The following is a 15,995-nucleotide window of genomic DNA, read 5'->3' on the forward strand; positions in this document are numbered from 1 at the left end:
GTTGCATCGGTGATGCACGTCTTCGTCGCGCTCCCTCAAAAGTAACGATCCAATGAGAAGCGTGTAAACAATGGTTGGAAAGCTTAGGATTGGCTGCGTTGTCGCCAAGTCGAGTCAGAGGAACCAATCAGGTAGAACGAATCTCGATCCAAGGGAAAATGCATCGGTCGTCCTTTACCCCCACCAGTGACGGCGGCACGTCTCATATTCAGTAGACTCGGCCATTTCTATCGTGAAGCGTAGCTACTCGCTCGGCCGCGACATTTTTTCTGTAAAATCGTGCGGGTATTCCCGTAAGCTTTGCAAAATAACGCGACGCAAAAGGATGATACACTCCGGGCGCACCAGGCTCGAGGTAAGTCAATCCATCGTCTGACAGTAAACGGACTGGCTATGAAACGCGCGTCAAAGTCACTACGGGGGGGTCGTGCGTGTGTCCAATGTTGTCATTGCCGAGGCGAACAGCTGATCCGCTCCCCTGGCCTCCGTAATGCTTGGCAACGTTTTCTCGGTTGGTTCTCGGCCTCTTGCCGTGACGGTGAGCAATCAAAGTCGACGGTGAACAACATATTTCGACGATGCGTCGTTCACGAACAGTTAAAGGAGTTCTTACTTTTTGATCGCTACCATTTCGCGTATATCTCCCTTCTCGCTCTCCTTCCTTCTCTTTACCTCTCTATCACCGCGCGCTCTTGCTCTCTCTCTGTCTCTATCTCGGCCTCTTTTTCTCCTTCTCGTTTACCGTCTCTATTTCTCTGATCGACCAACCAACAACCAGCCAACTCCATCCTTTGTTCTTCTTTCTTTCTGTACCTTGGTTCGTTCCCTTTCAATTTCTACGTCTTCGTTTTCGTCTTCGTCGAGCCCGTTGTCACCCTCGTCATCGTCGTCATCGCAATCGCTCATCTAAACGATAACAGTACATATCTACATTCGTGTAATGTTTTGTTCCCACATTTCGCGCATTGTCTTTCTCGTTTGTTCCATCGTCGTCGTCGTCGTCGTCGTCGTCGTCGTCGTCGTCGTCGTCGTCGTCGTCGTCATCGTCGTCGTCGTCGTCGTCGTCGTCGTCGTCGTTGTCGTCGTCGTCGTCGTTATCGTCGTTATCGTCGTTGTCGAATACGCAATCCGGATATTAGTCTCTCAAACTGTGCTGTTCTGCCAGTTGTGGGTTACTTCGATCCATCTTCGATGGATGTATCCTATACAAACTCGAAGAATATCGTCGTTGTCAACGACGAGGTTCGTACCTCGCTACCTCTCTTTTTTTTTTCTCACTCACATCGTACCTCTCTTACTCATTCGACGATCGTTACACGCTATTAGAATATGAATGAGCGTTGTCCTCGCCTGATAAACAATCGAACAATTGTCACGAAAAATCGTCTCTTTATTTTCGAATCCGTTTTCTGTCTCTTCGCGTCTTTGTCTTTACCTACCTCCCCACTCTACCTTCCCAGCCGCCCTCCCCTCCCTTCTCTCTTACCACCCCTCCTATCCGTCTGTGCAGCGTCTCATTTGTGTGGGTGCCTTTTACGCTCACGGATCCTTGTTCCGCGTCGAAGTGCCACGGATGAACGGATCCGTGCATCCATCCACGTCGTCTTCGTCGTTCCCTTTGTCACCGTACGTTTGTAGCGAAGAAGAACGTGGCCTGTCCGCCACGCGGTGCTGTTCGATTGTTGCAAGAAGCACGTTGCAACCTTGCAGATTTGGAGGGAAACTGGCTGACCGTGGTCTATCTGGCTGGCTAACGTGGCTCGTGTGTAAACAGAAACGGCGCGCGTTGCTGATCAGAGTCTCCAATTCGGAGATATCTGCGACGTTGGCCTGCGTTTCCTCGTGATCTCAACCATGTTTCTCCGCCGAGTCATTGGTTCGGTGTCTCGTGTTTTCTCCGCTGTGTCCATTTCTATCCAAATATTCTCCTCGTGATCGAAACTTTGGAATTGGAGGAAATCGTCGTGTACGGATGTATCATCGCTTTAATTATCCGGAATAGGGTTGAACACCTGGCCGACTTCCATGGCCTTTAAATATCTTGCCAGGGTCAAGATTCTGAGTATGTAACTTTTTCCTATACATCTGTAATCTGTTGCTAGGTTTTAGTTTTCAAGGTATAGAAGACAACCAATGTTTCACGCTATATACAGGTACATCGTTGTTCTAAATTAGAAATCGGTACAATTCCTAAATGAAGGGAGATTCTGTCGCTGAAAATAAGACCAGGAATAATGAATTTACGAATATACTCTCGAGAAAATCAAATTTGAGAACCTGGAAAACCTGTTCAAATATTTTGTTGATTTTTGCGAACCGTGTGTTTGCAACGTGTAAATACATATCTTATAACATTGATATCCATCATCAGTTTGGTTTCACAGACCAGCACATTACGATCATGACAATCGAAATTTCAAAATGTTTTACGTCGTATGTACAATATACGCATAAAAGTTTTCTACGACGAGTGTCCAAATACTCTTGCACGAGCATCGTGTACGGACGCGTAATTAATTGATATGGCGTGTATTTCGCGATGATTTAGAATTGGACCTCCCTCGTGTGTTCGGAGGTCTTGAGCGTTAGAAACAGCAGTCACCCGTTGTATCTCCTCTAGATCCAAATGGAACGGTTCTCTCTTAGATAATAAACATGGTCGGCGCCGAAGCGCAATCATTAAATCGCGTTTTATTATGCCGCGATCCGACGCAGCGATCACGTTAATTTCGTCGATCTCTCCGCGTTGCACAAGGAATCTTTGCAAAATCGATCGAATTACCATTCGAATTTTGATGTACACTTTCTCCTGAAATCAGGAAGGAACATCACGAGAATGTTAAAAAACATCTGGTTTACGTACAACAAAGGGAACAATGCGGTCGCGTGTGTAAACACGGCGATAAATCGATACGATGTTCGTATCGGCTTACGCAACGTGTTTCTTAACGAAGAAATGATTTCGCAGGAAGGATTCGTCGGACAGATGTATTCGCGAATGACGTTACATTGGGAATGTCCATCGAATGGTCGATCGATTTCTCTACACCGCGACTGATACAATCTTCTTGAAATTTCGAACTCACGTGCAAAGAACCGTAGCTTGGATTGCATACAAAAACGATCGTTAAAGGCGAGCTTACGAACCAAACCTTGTACTTAACGCTTTAACTCCAAAATCATTAAATCGATCTCTAAAAATAGTAAAACTGATAAACCTATGCACTGACGAAAGTTTTCGAACGTAGCTCTAGCGACCTCTCGTAAATATAATCCGCGTGTCTTACGAAAGATTTTGATAAACATTCTAATCAGGCGCAACTATCGCGATCATATCAAAAGTCATATTAGGAAGATTTAAAAGAAATTTGAGATTTATAAATTGTATACAGATGTTACAAAATTGTCACGTTTAATTATTCGTTTAATATCGATAAGCCTTCGTTTTAACACTTATTATATATATTTAAGATTACTATTCACGATACATATTAATTTCTTATTAAATGCTTTCCAACTTGCTTTCAAATTTTACTGATGCAACCAGTCGTGTCTCGTTGCACAAAAGTTTGTCACGATAATTATTCAAATACACACTTTCGCGAGTCACTGTATGCTATATTTTGTTGTTTTCAAGTCAAACGTATCTGTATTATACCGATGTACGATTGTTTCGTCGTCTAAAATTGGTACCACAGATGCTTCCGTTCATAAATTATTTTCATACATGAAATCTAAAACGACTCCATGACGCTTCTGCACACCTGATACAATTTCCAACCCAATGTTATAGTAAACATATTAATGAAAAAGAGCGTTTCTCTATTTTCCAACGATTTATATATTTGAGTAATGCAAGGTAACACAAAAAAAGAAGCGTGCGTACGCGCGCGCGCGCGTGTGTGTGTGTGTGTGTGATAATAATGCAAATGTAATTTTTTTGAGTCTGAGCAATTTGCTCAAACAAGAAAGCCTTGTCAAAAGTAATTATTATTAGATGGTTATTAGGTACGTAGATATTAATCGGGTGCAGAATTTGATCCATGTTAAAAATACATGATACCCCGATGCTGCATTGCGAGCTAAAGGGCTAACTGAGATGTTAGGACGAGTTCAGTGACCTACATCGCAAGGTCATCGAAGGTCACATACAGGTGACGTGGTAGGTGAGCGAACCTTAGAGATTCTTCGTCGTTGCATGCCATTTATATAAACTGATACGATAGAAATACAGGTATAAATTTCAATTTTTAATCTATTGTAATAATTCATTCCTCGCCCACTGCAGAATTCTGTTTTATCATTACATGCACAATAGAAAATTTATGCGTCATTTACGAGGCAACGTTTCACTTACGTTACTTTTTTTTCAATTTATTGTAGATCATCGAATTCTATCTTTTCACATTGTAATTATGAAGTGAAATTCAGAGTATTTTTTATTCTGATTTCTTACATATATTCTACAATTTTATGATATTTGAATTCAAGTTTAATTATTGCACTGTTATAAAATACGTTTCCTCGAAGTCATGGAAATTTGTCTTATCTTTTCGATTAGTATAGAGAACTTCTGTTCAGTAAGACATGACTGTGATCTTCGATCTTTGAATTCGGTTCGTCTAAGAAAATTCTATATTTATTAATTATTCTATATTTTCGATTTATTTTCTCACATAGAATCAGCCCGTGCTTGATTGTTCGTTTCTTTCTCGTTCAGATAGTTTTACGAAACATCGCCAGTTTCTATACCTTTTGACGCAATCGACGAACACGAGGCGCACTGGGCCTCTTGAACGTCGACATCGAGTGCGTTTTCGCTAATCCATTGAAAATTCAACGATCAACGTACATACTAATTTATCAGATGATTTGTGCAAATCGACGAGGAGTGGAGGTAATTAATGCAATCCTATCGGAAAACTGTTGCGCTGCCTTCGATCCACAGGTCGATTTCCTTTTCGTTTCATCCCTCCACATTGCTTCTGAAACGTTAAACGAAGTTGTTAGCATGTCAAGAGCGGTGTTCTAGAATTGAATTCTTGTTTAGCCGATTTGCATTTATTTTGTATTCACGTTAGAAGATTCGAAACTGCGAAACGTTATTTATAGAAGGATCGATAAAACGGATCGCGTATTGATCTCGCGACCGTTCCGTTCTCTCGGATTGCTGGCTTAGAAGTCGGAATAAGGGTATCATTTTTAACTCACGTCGCTGTGCTATTAACTATTTATTAGCCATACCTCAAAAATCAATGAACGCGGCGGTTCAATGCACCGCTCTGATTTCTACTTAACTTGGTCGAGAGAGAACGTTAATAAGAATTAATCCTCTGTGTTACGTACAATCTTGAAAATTTACGAGAGTATCGAGTTTTAAGGAACTATAGAACGTAGAAAGAACATAGACAAAAGACAGGAGCGCGATACGACGAATCGCATATATTATCATTTAGGAAAATTTCATTATCGATCAATTTCATTTAAAGAAAATTCTCGTATATCAAAAGTATTGATTGTCATAGCATTAGATAATTTCTTACGAAACTTTGCGGGCTTATCGCGTATTTTGGAAACTCTTATAATTTTAAATCTAGCAGGTCGTTCTCTTTTTCAACTATGTCGCTACGAACTGGTATAAAAATTAGGAAATCAACGAAACATTTCGCTAGTTGTTCCCGCGTCGTCTTCCTACACGAACATGATAAATGAAAAACGTATCTAATACACGTGACAGACATACAAAATTATAAGAGAGAAAGATTGTAACAAGAAGGGAACGCGCTTAATTTATAACGATTGATATTAGTAGGATAAGGATTTACGTAAAAAGCGAAGGATTTCCATGATCGATGATAATGATCATTGTTCTAGAAAAAAGTAAGTCGCGTGGGCGTGGGAGGAGGGGGCCAGGTCGGGCAAGGGGTACAAGCGGTTGAGGATTCCGGTGCAAGCGGTCAATGGTGGAGGCAACAGCATCCATCGTATCACCATCATCATCATCATCACCAACATCATCACCATTACCATCATCAGGCCGGTTATTATACGTCGCAATCGCACACTCACAACAACCCTGTAACGACCATGAAGCAGTCTTACATGCAGGTTGGTCAACTTGTACTCTCACGCATGTCACTTTGTTCTCGCTTTGCGTTATCATCTGCTAAACGCTGTTGTGTCCTTTGAAAATGAAACTCGTGTTCGCGTTACCGCGGGCTCGATCTCATCTTCCGCTAAATCCCCAACGAAACGATCTCACAATTGTCTCGAGGTGAATTTATTCGGGTCTGTTTCTTTTTTTTTTTGGTTCCAGCTAACATGGGTGTTTCATGACGACGAGGCGCAGATTAATAAGAAACTGCCAAAAGAATTGCTGCTTAGGTATCGTAACACGTATAACACCTGTATCAGTTGTTCTTTTTTTTTTTTTTTCTTTTTTCGTCGACCTACTTTGCTTAAACGACTCTCCTCTTTTCTTATTTTCTTTTATTTTCATCGCTGTTGTTGTTGTTGTTATTATTATTATCATTATTATTATTATTATTGTTATTATTATTATTATTATTTTATTATTATTATCGTTGTTATATTTCCTTCTTGATGGTGCCGTGAGTTTCTTTTCGAAAGAATAGTCAGACCGGGAAACGTGTAACATAATTACCGTACGTACTATTGGCAGAATTCTTTCGTATCTCGACGTGGTATCGCTATGCCGGTGCGCGCAAGTAAGCAAAGCCTGGAACGTGTTGGCGCTCGACGGATCCAATTGGCAAAGAATCGATCTCTTCGATTTCCAACGAGACGTGGAGGTAAATCGAACCTTCGACGCGTTGTTTACCACTCGGCCAAGTTTTTCGCCATTTCTCTCTGCCTTCGTTTCAGCGTATGGCAAAAAGATGAACGATGTTACGTCGAACTGTAAACTTACCGAACTCGATTTTACTATGAATCTTTAAATACAGTTGATCCAGCGCGTATTACCGAATCTCTTCGAGATCCGAGTTGAAAACCTTTTCATTAAGGTGGTAAGCAACGCGTTGATCGCCCAGAGAAAAATCTTTCTCGAAGATCGTTCATTCGTTGCAAAACTAACTAGAACGTTCGAAACGCAGGGACCAGTTATAGAAAATATATCGAGACGATGCGGCGGTTTCCTAAAGCAGCTGTCTCTCAGGGGATGCCAGAGCATCGGCAACAATTCGATGCGCACGTTGGCTCAGTCCTGCACCAATATCGAGGAACTGAATCTTAGCCAATGTAAAAAGATCTCGGACACTACCTGCGCCGCCCTAAGCAGCCACTGTTCGAAACTTCAACGACTAAACTTGGACTCGTGTCCCGAGATAACGGACATATCCCTGAAGGATCTCTCGAATGGTTGTCCGCTTCTCACTCACATCAATCTGTCCTGGTGTGAGTTACTTACCGACAAGGGAGTCGAAGCGTTGGCGAGAGGTTGTCCGGAACTCCGTAGCTTTCTATGCAAAGGCTGCCGACAGTTAACAGACAGGGCTGTCAAATGTCTCGCCCGCTACTGCCACAATTTGGAAGCGATCAATTTGCACGAATGCAGGGTACTTGCAAATGCAATTAACGTAACTTCCATGTTTTAGCGCTCGTATGATTTGCCAACAGGGACTCGATATTACGGTCACCTGGATATTTTCTAGATCGTTTCTAAAGCTATGATCACAGTAGACGCGTGTTCCGACGAACAAGATATCCAAAGACCGAAATGTGTACACTCATCGACGGCAAAAAATATTTGCACGTGATTGTATTTATTATAATATTTACGTACTGATTAATTAGATCCAAGTACATTAATTTTCCGGACCATTTACAAATATTTTCATATAATTATGTATACTAATTTGATACTATGAAAGTTAAAATGTAGAATCTATTAAGGTTGTGTGCAAATACTTTATTCTAATTACTCTACATATGTATTTGCTTGCTCTGAAGAATTTGTCGGAACAACAACTCGTCAAAACAGATACATCATCTAACCGTAGTCTACATCTATCGCGCGTATTATGAAATTCCCGGTTAATCAGAAATTACGATCGAATAACAAGGCCAAGCATACGAGTGTAAAGATTACGGATTGGGCGTCGTAATGAATATCAAACCGATGAAATCTAGAAATTGTTTCTAGTTGAAATATTTGATCGAACGTTTTCTTTCTTGCGACGCCGAATCTATTTGGAAAGCTATCTTCTATTTGGCGTGTGATTCATGATAACGGATTCGTTGCAGAATATAACGGATGACGCAGTCAGAGAACTCAGTGAACGATGTCCACGATTACATTATGTTTGCCTGTCGAATTGTCCTAATCTAACGGACGCGTCTTTGGTCACGCTGGCGGAACACTGTCCACTCCTTAGCGTGCTCGAATGCGTGGCTTGCACTCATTTCACCGACACGGGCTTTCAAGCTCTCGCCAAAGTGAGTTGATCAACGTGACTGAATTCACTGTGATTCCAAACACACACGTGATATCTGGAAGACACGTTTTCTTCGTTATTTCAGAATTGCAGATTACTAGAGAAGATGGACCTGGAAGAGTGCGTTTTAATAACAGACATCACCCTCGTTCACCTGGCCATGGGCTGTCCAGGGTTGGAGAAACTGGTAAGCGGATTTGAACAACCTTAAGCTGTGTTCTCGTCGAAGCAACGTCGATGCTCCATGTTTCTTGAAAAAATCACCTAACGTTTCTCTATGTTTCTTCGCCTTTTTGTCGCCAGTAACAAAAGCTGCTGGTTATTACCTTTCGAAGTAAAGTAAGGACCAAAGAAAGAGAAGAAGCCGAAATAAAATCCAAACGTTCGTTGCCTCGGTATGAATAAAACTTTTTAAAATGATATCTGTTGAATATTGTTTGCAAAATGCAGCAACGACAAGCAACAAAAAGCTCCCGGTTATTGCTTCAACGAGGACGCAGATTGAACTTGATAAAAGAAATAGTTTTGGATGCAAATGACTAATTTCTCGGATCGGTTACTTTCTTTACGCAGAGTTTGTCTCACTGTGAATTGATCACCGACGATGGCATCCGACAGTTGGCCATTTCGCCGTGCGCAGCGGAACATCTGGCGGTGTTGGAATTGGACAATTGTCCCCTCATCACAGATGCTAGCCTCGATCATCTTCTACAGGCCTGCCACAATCTCAAGCGCATCGAGCTTTATGACTGTCAACTGATCACCAGAGCTGGCATACGTAGACTCAGAGTACCGTATCATACGTCCCTAATTTCATCCTCGAAAATAATATTTCGCTTATGGAGTGTTGAACGTCCTTCGACTCGATATAGATAAAATGTCATATAATCAAGGATTATCTTCAAACTGGTGAAATCTTTACTTCTTTTCTTAGTTAAAATGCTCTACCTATTAATTGAAACATAAAAAAGCATTTTCGTTTCGTCTTTGTTTCTCTTCGTGCAATCGAATTTTACTTAAAAGATAAAAAACACAGAGAGTTTCAAGTATATGTAGTATCTACTAAAAGTATCATTTATTATTATATTTATTACGGTACTTACATATCAATTGATTAGGTCCAAGCGTATTAAATTTCTTATTGTTCAGCTGAATTTTCGTTTGACTCCAAAAATTTGTCTCCAAATATGATACCATAAAAATGAAAAGATTCTACGTAGGGCATTTTAATCAGGATAGCCTAACTGTGAATACTAACAAAGCAAACAAACAATTTTTCCCGAAATCCCGGAACGATTCTGTTCGCTTCTTCCTCCATTGTTTTTTGTTTTAAATTAAAAAACAATTTGATTCGTTCTGTTTCAGGCACATTTGCCCAACATTAAAGTCCACGCGTACTTCGCTCCAGTGACACCGCCGCCAAGTGCGGGAGCGTCACGACAGCGATACTGCCGATGCTGCGTCATTCTGTGATTTCGCATAAAAATGACTCTGATGCAAATCGTCCGATGTACCACGCTACCGGTGGACTTGTAACTTCGATGATCGCCGATACACGGCGATCGTGGGACCTTCTCTCTTCCGGTTGCCAGACCGAGACTCTGGTTGCCATTCGTCAACAGTGAGAACAAGCCTCGTCGGGAATGAAATCGCGATTCCTTCGACAGATATACCAATTCGACTCGCAACACACGCAACAAGTACAAAAGGACAGTACGTCACCGTCACCTAACTGATACACACACACACACACATACTCACACACACACACACACACACACACACACACACACACACACACACACAACCACCAGCTGCTGCTGCAATTGTTACTAATGTGTCGCTGCTACTACCGCTCACTATAAAACTGTTTCTATCACCGCTGTTCGACACTGTACAACGGTGTACAATGATATCGTTTCTACTGGAACTCTATTGAGTTTCGATAGTACGTGCTTTGCTAATAATCGCCGTCGTTTCATCACGCGCGTAAGACCATTCAGCGAAGGAGAGGAAAAGATATTCTTGGATTTTGTCGGCGGTCGTTTCGTTCCCAGATTTCACACTTGTAGAGCATCGATTTTTCGAGAAAGTAAGAAACGAACAAAACAGAAAAAAAAAGAAAAAAGAAAGGAAACGGGACGACAAAGGACAAAGACGTTAATAACATTGTGGACGACGAAGAGGACGATGACGACGCGTGCGATAGAGCGGGCAATCTTTTTATCCAAGCGACACGGTCCGCTCCTATACGGGCAAACGCGATCGTACGTATCGATCGAGAGCCTGAAATTTTCGCGGTCCGATGTTCCACGTGAAACAAAACGATAAGCATATATACATACGTATATGTATTATATACATACATATATACATATATACATATATTTTTTTAGTACGACGCATTCTCTCTTCTGCTAAACGTTAATCGTCAAAGAAAAATGTACGCGCAATCCGTTCCGGGTGGTAACGGTATACAGCATGCGTCCAGTGATCTTTTCTCGAACTCGAAAAGGGGAACGAAAAGAAAAAGGAATGATGCGAAGGAGGGAATGGAAAACGACGTCGCGTTAAAACGTGTTTCAAGCTGCGTATAAAAGCCGTGCTATTATTCTAGACATTCAATTTCTATCGAAGATTCGTATCTTTGTGTGTGCGTGTGTGTATGTGTGCGTGCTGCGTGCGCGTGTGTATGTGAGCGCACGCTTTCGTACGTGCATGTGTATGCGTGTGTGCGTGTTGCTGTAGCAGTTTCTCAAACGAACACTGCCTATTATAAAGTTATTGATAAAGAAAAAGAAGAAAAAGAAAAAAAAAAGAACACAAAGAAAACTCGACGAAGAAAAAAAAATGGTTTAAAAAAGAGAAAAAAATAGAAAAGACACGAAACTACCAAAAAACAGAGAGAGACAGAGAGAAAAGAGAAGACACGCGAGAATCGTAGAGATGATCGCGGGTTGTTTGAATCTCACCGCGAAACCATAGATCGACCCGTGTACCGTCGTTCGTTTTAAACTAAATATATACACATTGTTCGTGAAAACGGACGATACGTGTTTCTGTCTACCAAAACCGAAATTCTCGATCTCGCACACGCGACTGGTAACTGCGACACCTACGAATTTCTTTCTTTTCCTTTTAATGAGACCGGCGTGCACATCGCGAGATTTAACACACCTAACGAGAACGGAAACGTGAAACTTAGATGAATCCGGCACGGTTGTTGACTTCGCTTCTTCTTAGAGAAGAACCGAAGAGAAAACGACAAGAAAGAAAAGGAAGAAGAAGACAGGAGGGAAAGAAAGACAAAGATGCGATGGTCTGTCGTGTTCGAAGCTCCCATCTAATTACTGTTGGCGTCCGTTGGTAGCACGTTTATGATACATTTTACAAGAACTCGCAGACGAACGGCTAAATACACGGACAACTGGTTCTGTTCGCGAGTCGCGCTTATTGAGTCTCTAATGTACTATGTTCCACCTCCTAACGACCCAAACATTCATATATACAGCTTTTTATTTTCTTTTTTTTTCATCTCCTTTCGTTTTATTATTATTTTGTTCGTATTTTAATTCGTCATGGACTAGGAGAGCACAGACTGAGAAAACGAATCAAAACGTTGATACGTTGAATAACCCGATTCACTTGGGCCCAGCGATCCACTCGCTGGCGGATTCTTACTTTTTAAGCTTAGTTTTATGGTATGGTGGCAGTACGAGTACCGTGGACGTATTACGCACGTTCCCGTGACCATACGTCGTGGACGTGCCAGTACTAAGAAATTTGTTTGCTTCGCGATCTTCGAATCGTGAGTACATATAGCTATATAACATATGAAGAAAGAACGAGAAAGAGTCGGACTAATTCGGAATAAAACAAAATAGGAATATAAAAAGAGGACAGAATAGAACGGTACACGAAACAAAGATGTATTTGTTCCCGTTCGTTGGAAAAAAAAAAAGAAGAGGAAGAAAGATCGAGATTAACATTTGATAGGATATTTGTCGTTTGGAAGTATGAGGTTCAGGATGGCAAAGCGTATACATAATAACAATTAACTGGCGAAGAAAATTTTGATCACGTCTTCGTGTCGCGTGAGTAATAGAACAAAGAAGAGGAAAGGAGCTTTTTTCGATTATGAGAAAGTTCTCATGACAGAACATTCAACTTTTAATTCCAACAGCTGGAAACAACGCGGAAACGACAGTCAAACGTTCGTATTTTTCTCGCATTGGTAGCCAGGATGTCTGATTGCTATGACGATGAAGGTTTTCGCGTTGCCTGAATTGACGGAATGTTCGATTATTGAGACAAAACGAACTTATATGAAAAGGAACAAGTACGATGGTCCATCCCAAAATATACAATAGAATCGCCACGTGACGCACTCTATTTTTCTTCTTCCCGTTGTTTCGACGAATTTCGAGGAGCCAGCCATGTACGTGAATCGCGTGTCGTTGCGTCGAATAAAAGAATCGTATAGATGATTGTTAATCCTTGTTAGCGCGTAAGAACGTACACCGCATATATATTTAATATATAGCGTGTAAACAGAATACCGGATGAAGGAACTATATATATATATATATATATAAATGCAAATATACAAGAGGTATATATATATATATTAACAAAAAAGGGAAAAAATTCAGTAAAAAAATAAATATATAGATATGATATGTTTTATACGCTGCATGTCATCCTTAGTGAGAAATAACGTGATCATCGTAATGTGTCGTTCGGAATCGAATCATTAATTTTTTTCTTCTTTTTTTTCTTTTTTTTTTTTTTTTTAGCGATTAAACGATGCACGAAGGGGAATCAGCAGGATAGGCTTCAACGCGAAAGGACGAACGAACAATAACACCACTCTATATCCATCACTCGTGAAACTTTCTCCAACCTCTCGCGGGTCTCGTTGAAGGAATCTGTTGCGTTGTTTCGTCCACGAACTTAGTTGAAATTTTCCGCATATTCGATTAATCGTGAAAAAATAACACGCGAACGTACGCACGACTGTCGCCTGGCGCCTCGTTCGATCGAGTTCGGCTCAAAATATGAAGTCAATCGCAGTGCCTGAACCGCCGCAAAACTTGTAAATTATATAATCACGTAGTCGAAATTCCACGAAGAATTACTGTGTGGCGGAGGATGTACAAGATTTAAAAACTAATAATAATGAAACGAAACAAAAGACTCTCATATGTGCCAGCCACTAAGAATTTTCGAGGGTCTCTCTCTTTCTCTCTCTCTCTCTTTGGCTGAAACGAAACTCGTCGAGCGCCCGACAGCCGTGCACCCACGCGCAATTATTTAACGATGGACATTCGGTGTATCAACGATTTTGATACACCTGAAATCTCTTTTAGTATCGAAAAATTAAATACTTGGAGCAGACTCGAAGAAACCACGAAAGATCGAAATATTTTCTTTTATGAAATTCTTGGCATAGCGATATCGTGATCCGTGTAAATAGTCAAAGTTAGCCGGAAACTTGTATATTTTGAATACCGTTCGAAGCGTTAAGTATTTCTCAACGTTTCCCGTGAAACAATTCCCGTGCTGCAATTTTCGAAACTTAGAATCGAAAAGAACCGCCAGATCTCAAGAACGTCGAATACGTTTTAACCTTCTTTCTCCGTGTTATACGATATTATACATTATACACGCGAACGTTTATGCATTTTTACGATGTTACAGGTAGAAAACCTAGTCTCGATACGATGAGGCTATTAAATTATTCGCATCGGTTAACCCGTTACACGGCATTTAATAAGATTGTAAATTATACGTACGGCTGGTTCGATTTGGCGTAGAAAACGGGGAAAAACATTTGAATGTCCATCGCTGTTGCACGATTTCTTAATATATATTCCTTCAACGTATTGAAAACCAGTTCAAAATCGTCCGTGGCAAAGGAAAAAGAGAAAGTCAAACGGATAGAACTATCGAGAGGAAAATGTATAGTTTCTTAGTCATTGTAAACGCTCGTGGAAACGTTATTTTTAGTAAACGATGGGTTGGTGATCGATGATCAAGACTCGGTGACTTGATGATCGATTACGAACGATTCGCGACTCTATGAAATGAACGAATCGTTAGTACAACAAATTGCATGTTGAATATAATAGAATCGAGTCCCGTTACGTGGAAACATTACGAGACGTAAGAGCCTGTCGGGAATCCTGTTGGTCGTGCATTAGGAAATCGTGGTCGATTTTCGAAAGCGATGTACGTTGGTATTCATTCGCGTTTGAAATCGAAGATTATCGTAATAAACGAACGAAACATTGAAAAGAAGAAACAAAAGGGAACACGAAGAAGAGGAAGGGAAAAAGAATTGTTCACCGATGGCAGTGTGTAGTCTATTGGTATAATAGTACACAATACGTCGCCGTAAGAAAGAGATCGTGTTGTAACGACGGTTGAAAAGAGTGGTGCGAAAGAGAGAAACGAACAGGAAGAGGGAAGAGGAGGGGTGAAAAGAAGATAAAACGAAGCTTTTGAAGGCGAGTGATCGAGCAAGTGTTTGGCTGTGCTGTAGAATAGGAAAGAAACGTGAGATTCGAGAGAAAGAATGAGAGAAAGAGAGGGTGTGAACGAGAGAGATAAAGAATTCAGATGTTAATCGAAGCCAGCGAAAGTATCAAATACTATAGTACTATAGCACTATGTATATATACATACATATATGTATATATATATATGGGTATATATATAGTAGTATAGTACTATATATAAAACAAAAAAGAAACTCGATCACGATCGAGATCCATTCGGTTCACGGTTGAAAAAACAAATTCTTAAAGATAAGAGCGTAACGTATTTAATGGTCTACACGTGTCGGCCTATACGTGCCTCCTAAAGTCACGACGATCTCTGCCTTTAATCAAGAAGAAAAGTAAGGGAACGTCGCGATAGTGTATCGAAAAAAAAAAAAAAAAAGAACAGTAATTGTTACACGGAAATTCGTGTGCGAATACTGTAGCTGATTATACATTGACATTTCGCTGCTTCGACAAGCTACAGTCTACCATGTATATATTTTCATTAATGTATGTATAATAAAAAGTATATTCGAGACAACGATCGGCTCTGTTTAGTGTGCGCTGTCTTGTCATTCTTCACGTGGGCTATATTATGGTCGGAGAATCGATACACATTTGGAATCGATCGAAACTGTTCCCGTTACGGAGAATATTTTTGGCTTCTGAATAACATATAACATATATATATTACCGCAATGACGTATTTCTTCTAGAAATAAATTTTAAATGAACAAACTTCGTCGGCTTTGTTTATGTTATGTAAAACGTTACCCGTTTACGTTCATCTTTTTTAATAAATTTTCAATGCATTCTCAATATTTTACACTATATATTATACAACGATCATAAATAAATATATTAGATAAATGCGTGTGATTATAAAGAAAAAAGAAAAAAAATTGGAGAAAAGCATAACTAGGAGAATCAAAAGAACGATGAATGAAATAGCGCGCGTACTTTTTTATTGAATGAATTTACGCATGCTGTATGT

General features: G+C 40.5%; 1 protein-coding gene and 1 long non-coding RNA gene across 4 annotated transcripts; one reads left to right on the top strand and one right to left on the bottom strand.

The window, feature by feature from the left end:
- Positions 1-223: 223 nt before the first annotated feature.
- LOC117216628 (F-box/LRR-repeat protein 2) lies at positions 224-15,739 on the top strand. Of its 3 annotated transcripts, none has more exons than XM_033463502.1 (9): positions 224-355; positions 5,875-6,108; positions 6,317-6,384; positions 6,683-6,812; positions 7,116-7,577; positions 8,266-8,457; positions 8,542-8,643; positions 9,030-9,245; positions 9,822-15,739. In XM_033463502.1, exons 1-9 carry the CDS (start codon positions 326-328, stop codon positions 9,927-9,929), a joined length of 1,542 nt encoding a protein of 513 aa, XP_033319393.1. In that variant the 5' UTR covers positions 224-325; the 3' UTR covers positions 9,930-15,739. The 3 variants fall into 3 exon arrangements, with proteins under 3 accessions (XP_033319393.1, XP_033319395.1, XP_033319394.1); XM_033463503.1 differs by lacking the exon at positions 224-355 and adding an exon at positions 4,666-4,897; XM_033463504.1 differs by lacking the exon at positions 5,875-6,108.
- On the bottom strand, positions 225-1,406 carry LOC117216632. Its single transcript, XR_004489395.1, has 2 exons — positions 1,290-1,406; positions 225-906 (listed from the first exon to the last, which is right to left on the bottom strand). It is a non-coding gene; the product is annotated as an uncharacterized LOC117216632 (long non-coding RNA).
- Positions 15,740-15,995: the final 256 nt, after the last annotated feature.

This window comes from Bombus bifarius, unplaced genomic scaffold (assembly GCF_011952205.1).
Source record: "Bombus bifarius isolate JDL3187 unplaced genomic scaffold, Bbif_JDL3187 scf7180000010271, whole genome shotgun sequence".
Classification (NCBI taxonomy): domain Eukaryota; kingdom Metazoa; phylum Arthropoda; class Insecta; order Hymenoptera; family Apidae; genus Bombus; species Bombus bifarius.

Bases quoted from the DNA above. Each gene is read 5' to 3' on its own strand.
- LOC117216628 (XM_033463502.1), top strand. From the start codon at position 326: ATGATACACTCCGGGCGCACCAGGCTCGAG. The intron at 6,813-7,115 runs GTAAATCGAACC...TTCGAAACGCAG, and splicing joins ATTTCCAACGAGACGTGGAG to GGACCAGTTATAGAAAATAT. The intron at 8,644-9,029 runs GTAAGCGGATTT...TTCTTTACGCAG, and splicing joins GTCCAGGGTTGGAGAAACTG to AGTTTGTCTCACTGTGAATT.